Source organism: Macaca thibetana, chromosome 6 (genome assembly GCF_024542745.1).
Source record: "Macaca thibetana thibetana isolate TM-01 chromosome 6, ASM2454274v1, whole genome shotgun sequence".
Classification (NCBI taxonomy): Eukaryota; Metazoa; Chordata; class Mammalia; order Primates; family Cercopithecidae; genus Macaca; species Macaca thibetana.
Window position 1 is genome coordinate 124,157,716 of NC_065583.1, and position 14,159 is coordinate 124,171,874.

Sequence of the window (14,159 nt, forward strand, 5' to 3'; positions counted from 1 at the left end):
AGTGATGGTTACAATGAGCATACATAGGTAAACATTCAAGCTGTACACTTAAGATCTGGGCATTTTATTGTAGGCAAATTTTATTTCACATTTAAAAAATTAACTTTCCTAAGATCACACAATTAGTAATGGGATTCAAACTTTGGTTAATCTGAGTCATTTCACCAGAGTAGAGTTCATTTTCCTAGTGAATTACATACACAGATGAGAAAACTACAGGTTTGTTACTATTTAAATAAGTGATAGCATTATTCTCAGTACATATTTATAGTATCCACACTATGATAAACTGAACTTATTTTGGCACGTATACCTTCTAAATTCTACTCCAAATGATAGTGTTTTCTTTGTGGCATCATAGCAACAGTAATTCTGTTTATAAAATTGAAATAATTATTGGAACCAAGCTTTCCACCTACCCAGATGACTGCTAGCCCAATAAAATACCTCAGCTGAAGAACAAACATGTTAAGATGAAATTGCCAGAACTTGTAACTGCAACATTTAACTGGCATGAACACATTGGGAAGTATTCTTAGCTGATTGGCATACGTGGATTATCATGAATAAATCTCCAGTGATGGAACACTTGATGAAACAATTGCTAGAGGAGGTATATAATAAGATGCCAAGATGGTCAATTAACAATATCACTCTTGCTGTATGATATCCCAAGGGCAAATTATATCATAATAGAGATTCAACCACTAGAGTTGGCAAAGTGATCACTGACTTCTCAAGAATCAACTCTCTAAAATCGACAAAGCAGTTAATGTAATACCAGAATAAGACCTGAGCATTAAAATCCAAGTGCACCAGCATTCAGCTATGATACCGAGCCTCTTAATGTGATACCGATACAGGGCTGCCTCTTAAAAATACTTTATGTAACTGTATGGACTGTGTGACTTCATCATGTGGAGATGTGGAGGAAAAAAATCTAGTTACTGTCTTCCTTTTACACATAAGCAAATCAAAGCCTAAAGCAGGTCATTGATACGCTAGGTACCACACAAGTCGGCAAATACAGCCAATGTTAAAGCTACTCCAACTAATTAAATAGTTGGAGTAACCTTACCTTGTTATATAGAAGAAGCTTCTCCTGCTACCCATAATTTTAAAAAATATTTTAAAGTGCTTTGATTTCTGTTGAGAATTCTTCAATCTCCCACATGGTAAGCCTCATCCCAAAACTAAAATTAAAACCAAGTTAAAATATCCAAGATGGTGGGATAGTAAGTTCCTATGTTCAGAAGGAGAGGGAAAAGATTTTTGTTTCTGAAAAAAGAATCCCACAGAAATATGAGACTCTACATCCAGAAAACTCTGATGGAGACAAAAGAAATATTTCAACTCCTACAGAAAAAATATATTCCAGATGACCTACTTTGATGATTTGATAAACATCCCCCAAATTAGAGCAAAACAATTAACGGATCACTTAGGTAAAGATCTAAGAACTGGGACAAATCTCATTGGCTCACTTCAATGTCCAGCGTCAGTGTCTCCACACGCCAATCCCTGTTCCCCTGTCCCCTTCTGACATGGAATCCCTCACGGCACCATCTGTCTCTAGAGCAGGGGTCAATGTGCAGTTCTCGGCTCCTTTGAGTGGGTCTGTTAATGGATTTCAAGGAGGTCAAAGGTTAAAGCCCCTGCAATTTTATGTAAAACTTGGCCCTATAATTTATGTGATCCAAAGAGATCAGAACTGCTATTCTAAAGTGAAAGCCCGAGGAAAACCCGCGGGGCCAGCGCAGCTGCGCCGCGCCCCACCGTGCCGCTCACCTGGGTGTGGCCAGCCCGGGCTCCCGGGGCAGGAACCGCTCCGTGACTCTCAGCTCAGTCCCCCATCCTACCCGGCCAACCTCCCGCCGCTGGCTGGGAGACAGTCAGGACCCCCAGGTCAGGGCCGCCCGTGGGAGCCCGCCTCCACGAGCTCGGGACGCGCGGGCGGAAGCAGCTTCGACGCGGCTCTTCGCACACAGCCAGCCACCAGCCCACCCGCCCTGCGGCGTTCTCCCGGCCAGGGCCCCAGGACATAGGCGACTCCCTTCTGGATTGTTTCATGCTGGAGGTACTAGGTTCGCGCTTTGGTGTGGAACGGGGAATCTAAAGCCAACAGTGAGCATAAGCACATACTGGCAAGTCGAAGTTTTTAGAAAATGCTTTAGAAAACGAAATACCACACTATTTTCAATCCACTAAAAAAATCGATGAAGGCCAAACAAAATGAAAAAATGACTGCTCCCAAGTTAGGGCACTAATGAGAGAGAACTACGTAAACCAGCACAAGTGTGAAGCTATGGGGAAGGTGCGAGGAGAAAACTGAGCACTGCTGCTGTCCTATATAATAAAAATGTTATCAAGGCCAGGCACTGTGGCATGTACCTGTGATCCAGCACTTTTGGAGGCCAGGAGTTCGAGATCAGCCTGGCCAACGCAGCAAGACCCTGTCTCTATTCAATAAATAGGGGAAAATGTTCTCAGTGCAAACAATGAAATTAGAAAAGACGTATCTACTCCACCCCCAAGATCCCAGGGACTGGTGGAGTAAGTAGGTTATCCATCCTGTGTGAAATCAGGTACCCCCTGACATTCCTTCCCCACTACATCAACATTATTCCCAAACTCTCACATATGTAGCTGGTGTTTACGATTCCACATTTTGAGCTTCCTTTTAGCTAAGGCCACAGTCTTTCACTCCTATTAAAATGCAAAGAATTCAAGGAAAAGTTAAGCCTTATCAGTGACGTCTCAACCTCTGCCTTCTCTTGAGAGCAGACCTTGACATAATTAGAAAAAGGGCACTAGATTCTAAGGGCTGAGGGGAAAAGTACAAAAATGGAAGAACTTGCAGAATCTGATGAAAGCTGATCTTGAGTTGCATTAAATATACCAAAAGGACCCTTACAGTGGTTAAACTTACATGATTTTTTGACTTTATGATGGTGTAAAAGGGATATGCATTCAGCAGAAATCGTACTGTGAATTTTGCTCTTTTCCCAGACTAGCGGTATGTGGTAGATGGAGACTGTGATGCTGGGCGGCAGCAGCCAGACGCAGCTTTTAGCCAGCCACAAGACCGCGAGGGTAAACCACCCAAACTCTACTGCGTTCTGTGTGGATGCCCAAGTACTTATTCTTGAGCCTCACCAGAAGAGAAATTGATTGCCCTGTCACCATGGCATCCCTGTCATCCAGCAATTTTAGATGTTTCAAACATTCTTCAGCCCAGTGTGCTTTCAGTTGTGTACGTTAATGGTGAGTGCCCACATACAACCAGTTTTTCACTTTCAGTACAGTATTCAATAAATAAGATATTCAACACATCTATGAAATAGGCTTTGTATAGATGAATTTGCCCAACTTTAGGCTAAGTGTTGTCAGCACGTTTAAGGCAGGCTAAGCTATGATGTTCAGCAGGTTTAGGTGTATTTAATGGATTTTTGGCTTACTGCTATCTTCGACTTACAGTGGGTTTATCCGGATGTAACTCCATTGTAAATTGAGGAGCATGTGTACATACAACATATAAAATGATTAAGGCTTAAGATTTCTGACACCAAGCAGCAGAAAAACAAACGATCAACATAAGACATGATTTCTTAGGTGAAATTCCAGGAATTTAAAAAGTACTAGTGAAGCAGAAAATTCACTATTATTAAGCAACATTTAAACATATATAGACCGGGCGAGCTCTGGAGAATTAAAAACAATTGCTAATTAAAGGGTTGAAAGTAAAAAATATATACTAGAATACAAAAGATGAAAAAAACAGGAAAGATACAATAGAGAATTCAGCAGTTCTAGAATCTAATAGAAACTCCAAAAACAGAGAACAGAGAAAACTTGAGGAAAAAAAATTATCAAATACAAAAAACACGCCTAGAGACCAAGAAAAAAAAAAAGACAATTTTCAAAGCACCCTGAGTACCACAAAAAATTAAAAGTCCCATTCATCATAAAATTGAAGACGACCAATATCTTTTGGGATCTTTTAAGAAAATTAACATTGAACCTGGGAAGGTAATAGGAAAAAGGCATGATTTGTCTCCCAGAAAAACAAAAAAACACTACAAACAGGGTAAACAAATTGCTCAAAAAGTGTGTGATCCAAATTCAAAGCAAATTGGTATGTGGAATGGCTTTGAGCAGTTTTCATTTGACCCTGACACTTCCCATTCTCTCTGCAGACGCAGAAGTCATAAAATTAGGAAGACAGTAAAGGTGAGGCAATCAAGACTGTTAATTGGCCCATCCAGTGAACAGTATTTATATAAACTCTGGCTTTAGATTTTCAATTTTAGGGCCGGGCGCGGTGGCTCAAGCCTGTAATCCCAGCACTTTGGGAGGCCGAGACGGGCGGATCACGAGGTCAGGAGATCGAGACCATCCTGGCTAACACAATGAAACCCCGTCTCCACTAAAAATACAAAAAAATTAGCCGGGCGTGGTGGCGGCGCCTATAGTCCCAGCTACTCGGGAGGCTGAGGCAGGAGAATGGCGGGAACCCGGGAGGCGGAGCTTGCAGTGAGCCGAGATCGCGCCACTACACTCCAGCCTGGGCGACAGAGCGAGACTCCGCCTCAAAAAAAAAAAAAAAAAAAAAAAGATTTTCAATTTTAGAATCTGTGGATATAAGGGAGACTTTATGGTAACAGAAAATGCAAATGTTAACTTGGGATATGTGAATGTGCAGTTTACAGATGTTATGACATACAAAGAGAGGACAGGAAAAGGTGCCTTTAAAATCATCTCACAAAGTATACTAAGGTGAGTCAGAGATTTGAGTTAAATCTTTATGTATCAACGTCAACGGATGTCTGAAGTTGGTGAGATAAAAATACAGGTTGAGCATCCCTAATCCAAAAATTCAAAATCCCAAATGCTCCTAAACTTGAAACCTTGAGCACCAAATGTGATGCCACAGATTGTCCACATGAGTGACAGAGATAGTGACACCTTAGTTTTGGGATGGCTCAAGGTACACAAACTTTGTTTCATGCACAAAATTACTTATCAAAAATTATCTTCAAGTTGTACATGAGGTATAATGAAACAAATGAATTTCATGTTTAGGCTTGGGGCCCATCTCCAAGATCTCTCATTATATATTATGCAAATATTCCAAAATCAAAAAAAAATCTTGACATCTGAAATATTGCTGGTCCCAAGCATTTCAGATAAGGGATACTCAACCTGTATATAATGGCCGTGAACAGAAATGGTTAATAGTTGATTGTTGGATGTGGAATGGCAATTTGGAAGGGGAGGGGCAGAAGTATATTGCTTTCTATTACAAATGCTTCTATGGCATTTTATTTTCTAATTTATGCATGTTACTTTGATAACTTCTGAAGAGATGATTCAAACCTATACCTACAAATGAGGAGAGTAATTAAACATAGGGACATTTACAGTTCATCTGTAATGGTGGTAGATGTATGATACATTTCCTTTCCTTTTTTGTATTTGATTCAGTAACACTACTAGATAATCTGACAAATCAAGCAAAAGCTGAAAAGCAATCAGTTCAGAAGGAGCAATCTGTTTCAAAAAAAAAAAAAAAAAAAAAAGCAATGAAAAAAATGAGACAAGACTGGCCTATACTCTTCCTAAATGAAACTAGAAAATTAAGACACACAGATATTACAAATAACAATCTAAACACCTTCATTCATTTAGCCTTTCCCAGAAGTGAGATAACAGAATAAAAGTGAAATATGTCCTGTATTTTTATTAATTGAACTTCTTTTTTTGAGTTTCTATGTTCTTTGCATTCTTCTATTAGTATATCCACATATACAGAACATTGATAACCACTGTGGTCACAGTAGTATTTTTCCTTGTCTATTTTTCACTATTTTTTATGTAGGCAACTAATCCTTCCTTGAGTGATCAAATCAGATTCCTTTTTGATTTCTGTTCCTTAGCTTAAAGTCAACCCTTCAAAGGGTTAATAACTATTAGTTTTAATATTTTATAATTCACATGAAGTTAATTTTGAATACGGCATGAGGCAGCCAACTACCCAGTTATCCTAACACACTACCTGTTGATACGCCTTCCTTTTTCATATGTGATGCCTCATTTATTAACTAAATTCCTATAACAAGATATACATCAGGGACATGTCACTTTGGATTGTTTAGGTGAACGGTAACAATACCAATCATTTTTGTTGCCCCAGTATCTACACCTCACTGGGTCTTAAATATTTGGGTTCGTTCATTTAACAATTTATTAAGAACTTTGGGCTGGGCGCGGTGGCTCATGCCTGTAATCCCAGCACTTTGAGAGGCTGAGGCGGGCAGATCACGAGGTCAGGAGTTCGAGACCAGGCTGGCCAACATAGTGAAACCTGTCTCTACTAAAAATTAGCTGGGCACAGTGGCGCGTGTCTGTAATCCCAACTACTCAGGAGAGGCTGAGGCAGGAGAATTGATTGAACCCGAGAGGCGGAGGTTGCAGTGAGCCACAAACACGCCATTGCACTCCGGCCTTAGCAACAAGAGCAAGACTCCATCTCAAAAAAAAAAAAAAAAAAAAAAGAAACTTATTCTAGGCATAGCAAGTTCAAGATATATAATAGAAAATGAAGAAAGACAGGGTTCTTTCATCAATCTTAAAATACGAATCGAAAATTTATGGAAAGAGTAAGCAGCATTGTTTTTTGTTGATAAATGGGTTTGAGTCCTAAGATTAATTTTCATTGCCACATCTGTACAGTAATGTATTTTATAATTAATATTTAATTTATGTAAGACTTTGTTCACTGCATTGGTTACACAAGACACAAAAAAACAGTTTCAAAAATACAGGAGTGTGGGCTAGGATGTGCAACAAAGAAAAATTTAAAGTGCTGATGGAAAACTTAAGGGAAAAGTGTTTCATCCTTTATTTCAAGGAAAGATTGTATATTATAAAAACAAACATTGTTATGCCATTGAGTACAGAGCTCCCATCACAAACATTTAACCATTTTCATCATACATCTGATGATCTAAAAATCAAAATCACTTTGAAAGGCTTAGGTATTCTACTGTTTCTTAAAGATTATGTTATCACATTATAGTGACACACTACTGTTTTAAAGACTCAAGTAAAAATGAGACCCAGTAATTTTTAACCAAAAGTGTATCATATCCTATTTACTTGTTTTATAAGATCAATAAACACTATAGTAAGACTTGGCATTTAAACATTAAACATGTCTAAGCCCCCTGAAGAAGATACCAGAAATAAGAAAGACATTTAGAATGCTTTAATATTTCTAGTTAACACCGTTTGTATCAGTAACTGCACTGCTGTAAGTTTTAGCATCTCACATAACTAGTCAGTAAGGATTTTTTTTTAAGTGTAGGAGTGAGAATACAAGGACAGGAGCTATGAGAATGTCAAGTTTTATACTTCTGTTAAAAACTCAAAAATCAAAACTATTTTCTTCTCTGCATCAAAACCACAGACTTGAAGGATGTTTTGGCTTTAATCCCATGACTCATCATCTACTGGGTTGGGAGCTTGTGAAGAAGAAAACCCAGCTGTGTTCAAACTGCTCTTGCCCTGGTAATTATTTAAAAAAAAAAAAAAAAAGAAACAAACATTTAATTTTATGACAGCTTTAAAGTTACATCACTCAGACTGAGAGCAAGGACTCAAAGTATCTATCATGTCTTCCCCAAATACACAAAGAACTTCATTCTCACTAAATCTGATTCACCTGAAAAAAAGGCTCATGTCAAACCAGGAAGTCTAAATTGCACAAAATGTTTCAATAAAAATATTTTTTAAGTCAATAGTTTTTGACAAGTGGGGGAAACTTAATGCACTACACTCAATGAATCAGCATAAATATTTAATTAGCATGTTCATTGTTTCTATATAAAGGTGGTGCTCAGTCTATAAAAACCTGACTTGGAGGCTGAAGCAGGTGGATCACTTGAGGCCAGGAGTTTGAGACCAGCCTGGCCAACATGGTGAAATCCTGTCTCTATTAAAAACACACACACACACACACACACACACACACACACACACAATCCTGTCTCTATTAAACACACACACACACACACACACACACAATCCTGTCTCTAACACACACACACACACACACACAATCCTGTCTCTATTAAACACACACACACACACACACACACAATCCTGTCTCTATTACACACACACACACACACACACACACACACACACACCCCAGCTGAGCATGGTGGCACATGCCTTTAATCCCAGATATACTGGAGGCTGAGGCACGAGACTTGCTTGAACCTGGGAGGCGGAGGTTGCAGTGAGCCAAGATCATGCCACTGCACTCCAGCCTGGACAACAGAGCCAGACACTATCTCAAAAAAAAAAAAAAAAAAAAGAAAATAAAAGGCTTGTAACCCCAATAGGTCCTGTATTTTATATTAATTATTAATGTCAGAATTCAAAAATAATTCCATCAGAAATTTAAAAGATTCCAAATTAAAATTTAAAATCTGGGAAAGGAGACTGTTTAGGCATAAATCTCAAGGTTAATTCCTGACCTTTAAAACCAAAAATATGTATATACATAAAATGTTAATGAAATAATAAAGTAGCTACCTTCCAGGCTTGATTATTAAATATTATAGTTACATCACAATATTAAGCACAACATTTACAAAGAGTAACCAGAAGATAAGTTCTGAATTCTTCCCTTCTACTAACCTTTCTAGTATCAACTGATGCAAACACGTTTCCTCTCGTACTACCGCTGAAGCCAGGAATGTATGTACTAAAGGCAATTTCTTCCAACCATGCAGGAACATCCTGTTGAGCCTTTAAAAAAAATTGACTTCATATGCAACATAAAGTCTTAAAGATTAGAAAAGTTTACTTGTTATATATATATGCATAAAATGTCTACTTTCAACAACGAAGTAAGAAAACTATCCATTCCATTTTAGAAGTTTAACTTACATCTGTCAATACTTTTACTAGAGGCTGTGCTAAGTGGTTATCCGATTCAAGATCAAAAAAGGAAATAGCTCTGCCAGTATTCCCACAACGACCAGTACGCCCAATTCGATGAACATATTCATCAATGGTAGAAGGAAGATCAAAATTGATAACATGTTGCACATTTTCAATATCCAGCCCTCTGGCAGCTACTGAAGTAGCAACAAGAACTGGGCACTTCCCACAGCGAAAATCTCCAAGAGCTTGCTCCCGCTCTCTCTGTTCCCGATCACTTGAAAGAAAAGAAAGCATGTTATTAGAACCACTCTTAAAATCATTAAAGTGAATCATTAAAGTTCAACATACAAATTTCTTTTTAATAATAGTAAGAATAGCAGCATTTGGCTGGGCACGGTGGCTCACACCTGTAATCCCAGCACTTTGGGAGGCTGAAGCAGGTAGATCACAAGGTCAGGAGATCTAGACCAGCCTGGCCAACATGGTGAAACCCCATCTCTATTAAAGATACAAAAAATTAGCTGGGCGTGGTGGCATGCACCTGTAATCCCAGCTACTCGGGAGGCTGAGGCAGGAGAATCACTTGAACCCGGAGGGGCAGAGGTTACAGTGAGCCGAGATCGTGCCATTGCACTCCAGCCTGGGCAACTGCGCGAGACTCCATCTCAAAAAAAAAAAAAAAAAAAAAAAAAAAAAAAAAAAAAAGAATAGCAGCATTTAACATTAATGTTCACTTCTTATATACCAAGTAGTATACTAATTCCTTCCAAGCTACCATTTTATTTAATCCTCACAATAATACTTTGAGTTGCAAAAATTATCTCCATTTGCAAATGAGGTAAAGTAACAACTAATATGTAGAGACAGAATACAAACTCAAGTCTGACAAAAATCAAATCCTATTATAATCTCTATGCTTTATAGCCTTAACATAAAATATACAACTACTTGATTAGAAGGCTTGCTTAAAAATATATTTTTAAAGTATAATTTCAGAATACCATATACTATGCAATATTTTAGGATCTACTAATAAAGTGCCAATAAAACTGTATTAATATGACATTTTAAAGCACTCCAATTTTAAAAAGGCCTAAGAAAGATTACATTTAGCAAAGGAAAAACTTGATATGGGGCCAGAGATCCTTAAGTGAGATCTCTTGAGAAGTTTCCGCTTCTTATATTGAGGCTATCTAAGGCAGACCTTTATCTTACCCACCACAACCGCTTAGTTCTAAAAACTAAGAATGAAGACGAAAAATACTAGTTTAGTACTCCTGGGTATTACCCCTTTCCTCATATAAAGGACAATAACAGTTTAGATCTGAGAGAATTCTGAATCCCAATCCTAGGATTGTATCATATTAGTTATATAAACTGATGTTTCTTAAATACCAAATAGAAGTCATTCCCCAATAAGAAATTATATTCATCTACTCACCCATGAATACTTGTAGTTGATATTTTTTCTTGACAAAGAAAAGTTGCAATAAAATCTGCTTTTTTCTTAGTTTCAACAAAGACCATAGTTCTTTCATCCCCTACAAGACAGATGAAATTATTAATAGTCAAACTTCAAAATCAGGAAATGAAAAATAAAGCAGGGGTAGGAGGCAGTGCTTGAACAGGAAACTTTGTCCGCCACTGTATTTATTACCAGCACCACAGCCGGACTTGGTACATGAGAGGGACTCTAATTCTAGAATGGATGTCAAAGACACAAGGACTGTTTTGCTAGTTTAGGGATTTAAAAAATTAGCTCGTCCTTCCTCCTCCCAGGCCAACACAAGAAGTAGAACCTTAGGGAAAGGTAAGTCATATCTGCCTGCCAACTCTTAGTAGTATAAAATCATCTTAGTCCTTTCCTCCCCTCCATTTCCCTCACTCTATAAATGATTTTTGCTCTCTACCTCTCAAGATAATCCAATCTGTCATTCTCCCGTGATTGCCCGAGGTGTTTACAATAGTGGCATCTGACCTGGGGCTGCTTAATTCTATATAATCAGTGTTCCAAACATTATCTCTAATTCAAATCCCTTCATTCCCAAAATATTTTACAGATTAAAAAATTAAATGACAGCCTTATCCCAGGGTCTTAACTTGTTAAGGAATATTTGTTTCTTAAAATATTTAACCAGTAGAAATTCAAGCATGGGCCAGATATTTTCCCACACAGGGAATTTCCCTATAAAATGTTAGAGAAGAAAGATAATTTATAGCTTTAAAGCATATACAAATGTATTAGTGTTCATAATCACTCTCCCCATTTCTCTGTCAGCTCACATCATTTATTCAGCAAATATTGAGTGCCTACCAAATGCCTGTCAATGTTTCTGTTGGATATACAGAAATAAAAGCTCCTGCTTTCACTATGGGGAGGCAAATACATATTACGCATTTAGTACTAAAAAGGAAAAAATCAGTAAGATAAAAGGTCCAGAGATGATTACTTTAGATACTTTAAGATAGGCTTATTAGACAGGCCTACTTTAGATATCCCAATTAGATGGTATCTTAGTAAAGATTTAATAAAGATAGTGAACTGTGCAGGTATCTAGGAAAAGAGCTTAAGGAAGAGGGAAAGACAAGTCTAAGCCTCTGAGAAATGGGTGTTCTTATACTCATCAAACAGAAAAGAGATCCTAATGTGGCCTCTACATCCTGGGCAGAGGGAACAGCAAGTACAAAGGCCATGAGGCAGAAGTCTACCTGGTATATATGAGGAAGAGTAATGGGCCAAGTGTGGCTGGAGTAGGGAGAGCAATAGGAGATAAAGTCAGAGAGGTAATGGAGGCCATATCATAAAGGGCCTTGATGGCTACCGAAAGAACGTTTTTACTCTAAGAAGGGAAAACATGGGGTTTCGAGCAGAGAAGTAACATGATCTGATCTTTAACTGAGGATTTAAAGGATTCTACATATAATTTGATGGTACAAGAGGATTTTGCTAACAGATGAGACGTATAGTTTGAGGAAGAAATCAAGAGTGACTCCAAGATTTTCTGTTTGAGCAACTGGAAAAATGGAACTAACATTAATTGATACAGGAAGACTACAGGAAAAAATCATTTAGAGATGATATTTAAGCTTTAGATATCTATTAGATGACCAAAATCATCTAATAGTAAATTAGATTATAATTTAATAGCAAAATCAAAATGCTAACTGGTTCCCTTAACAATGAGTTAAATCTTTGAATCATGGTCCTTTTACATTTATTTCAGAATGATGATTTTATGTTTTATTAAAAATTATGTTTCAACAGTTCCAGAGGTCATCCAACAAGACGCCCAAGGCTAAAACGGATTCATCTGACAGAGCCACATACATAGCACTGCTGAGCAGCTCAAGCCCTGGTCTTGTCTTTCCTTGGTTCCCAGTGTGAACTGCAAGTAGCAATAAAAATTTAACTCTGCTGATTCTATTTCTCTAGTTTTTCCCTACTAATTTTGTATTTGTTCTAGGTCAGACAATGAGCTATTTCCCATTAGTGGCAGCAATGACTGCAAATTTAGCTTTATAAGACTATCTGATGATCTCTGTTGGGTGAAAAATGATAGAGAATCAATTTCGTTGGTCTATTTCTGTATGTATTTGCCCCGTGAGTCAAAATCAACTAAGAATATAAATAATTCTGGCTTTAGTTATTTGATCATAAATTTTTGTATTTCTGTGTTCACTCCTGATATGTGGCTGACGTGGTGGAACTGAGGCTATAAGTTATCTATGTGCCTGTAATTCAGAAAGGGTTTTATCATTATGTGAAATCAGTTGTGAATATCCTACAGAAGTTTTTTTTTTTTTTTTTTTTTTTTTTTGAGATGGAGTCTCGCTCTGTCGCCCAGGCTGGAGTGCAGTGGCGCAATCTTGGCTCACTACAAGCTCTGCCTCCTGGATTCACGCCATTCTCCTGCCTCAGCCTCCCGAGTAGCTGGGACTACAGGCGCCCACCACCACGCCCGGCTTATTTTTTTTGTATTTTTAGTAGAGAGAGGTTTCACCGTGTTAGCCAGGATGGTCTCTCTCAGTCTCCTGACCTTGTGATCCGCCCACCTCAGCCTCTCAAAGTGCTGGGATTACAGGCGTGAGCCACTGCGCCCAGCCCCTATAGAAGTATTAACACATTAAATTACAAAGTCTCTTAAAGGAAGTCTATTCAAATTTGTTTATAAAGATGAATAGAAATGTTATCGAGGTAAATATTCCTAAAATATCAGAAAGTAAAGAAATTGAACTTGTAATGCTCTAAACTTTTGAAAAATATAAACTATATTAAACTTTTGAAAAAACTTATTACAAGTATCAGAAACATTTTAAGAATCCAAGTTCACATAATTAAGTGAAATCTTTGGTAAATGAGACTAACACCTTTGCTTTAAAAAGAAAAAAAAAAAATCTTTTCCCCATTATCAGTGTTAAATTTAACACACTTATTTTACTTGGGTTTGTTTTTCCTAATGTATAGAGGTTTACCAGCAAAATAAGCTAGTATTATTCTTCCATGATGTTTAAGAGTATGAAAATGGAAATCTGTGTTCAACTAAATTTAGTCATTTATTCAATAGTATTTTTGTTTTGAAAAATATCATCTTGAAGGTAATTTCCAAAATCTTCAGGTAACTGAAAACAGTAGACAATGCTTGTGTATGACATCTCCCAGTTTCCCATCTCCCTGCTCCCAATTTCCTTTATGAAATAGAAGTTACTATAATTAAAAGATGTAATTAACATAAGTGATTGCAACTACGCCAGGAATAACAGTGACAGAAATAAAAACTGTAATTGCTTTCGTTTCAAGGAAAAAAAGTAGTTTAGTGGCTTTCAAACATTTTGGTCTCTGTCACCTTTAAACTCACAAAACATTGACAATCCTGGAGTTTTCTGTGTGTGTTTTGATATTTACCATATTAAAAATTAACGCCTAGATAACCTTTAAATAATTATTTGAACAATATTTGCATATTAAAATAATTCTTAGAATAATTATGAAAATTATTTTTACCTTGCAGACCCCATTAGAGGATCTTAGAGAATCTGGGGGAGACACATTTTGTCCTAAAATGTCAGTTTGTTCCAGAACATTGAAAAAGCACAATGAAAGATAAAACTTGGAAACTAAATTTTATCTGCTTTGATTTACAACACTTGGGTCAAAATAAGCTATTAAAGGTGTTAACATTTTAGCAAAGGTCACTCAGTTTTGA

General features: G+C 37.4%; 1 protein-coding gene across 3 annotated transcripts in view; it reads right to left on the reverse strand.

Annotated features, from left to right (window-relative positions):
- Positions 1-7,252: 7,252 nt before the first annotated feature.
- DDX4 (DEAD-box helicase 4) overlaps positions 7,253-14,159 on the reverse strand; it is an 81,930-nt gene continuing 75,023 nt past the window's right edge. For all 3 annotated transcript variants that reach the window (XM_050795131.1, XM_050795132.1, XM_050795130.1), the window contains 4 exons: positions 10,397-10,496; positions 8,959-9,229; positions 8,707-8,817; positions 7,253-7,566 (listed from right to left, as the gene is read on the reverse strand). In XM_050795131.1, the coding sequence (XP_050651088.1) occupies positions 7,489-7,566; positions 8,707-8,817; positions 8,959-9,229; positions 10,397-10,496 (560 nt within the window). In that variant the 3' untranslated portion in view covers positions 7,253-7,488. The remainder of the gene's footprint in view (positions 7,567-8,706; positions 8,818-8,958; positions 9,230-10,396; positions 10,497-14,159) is intronic.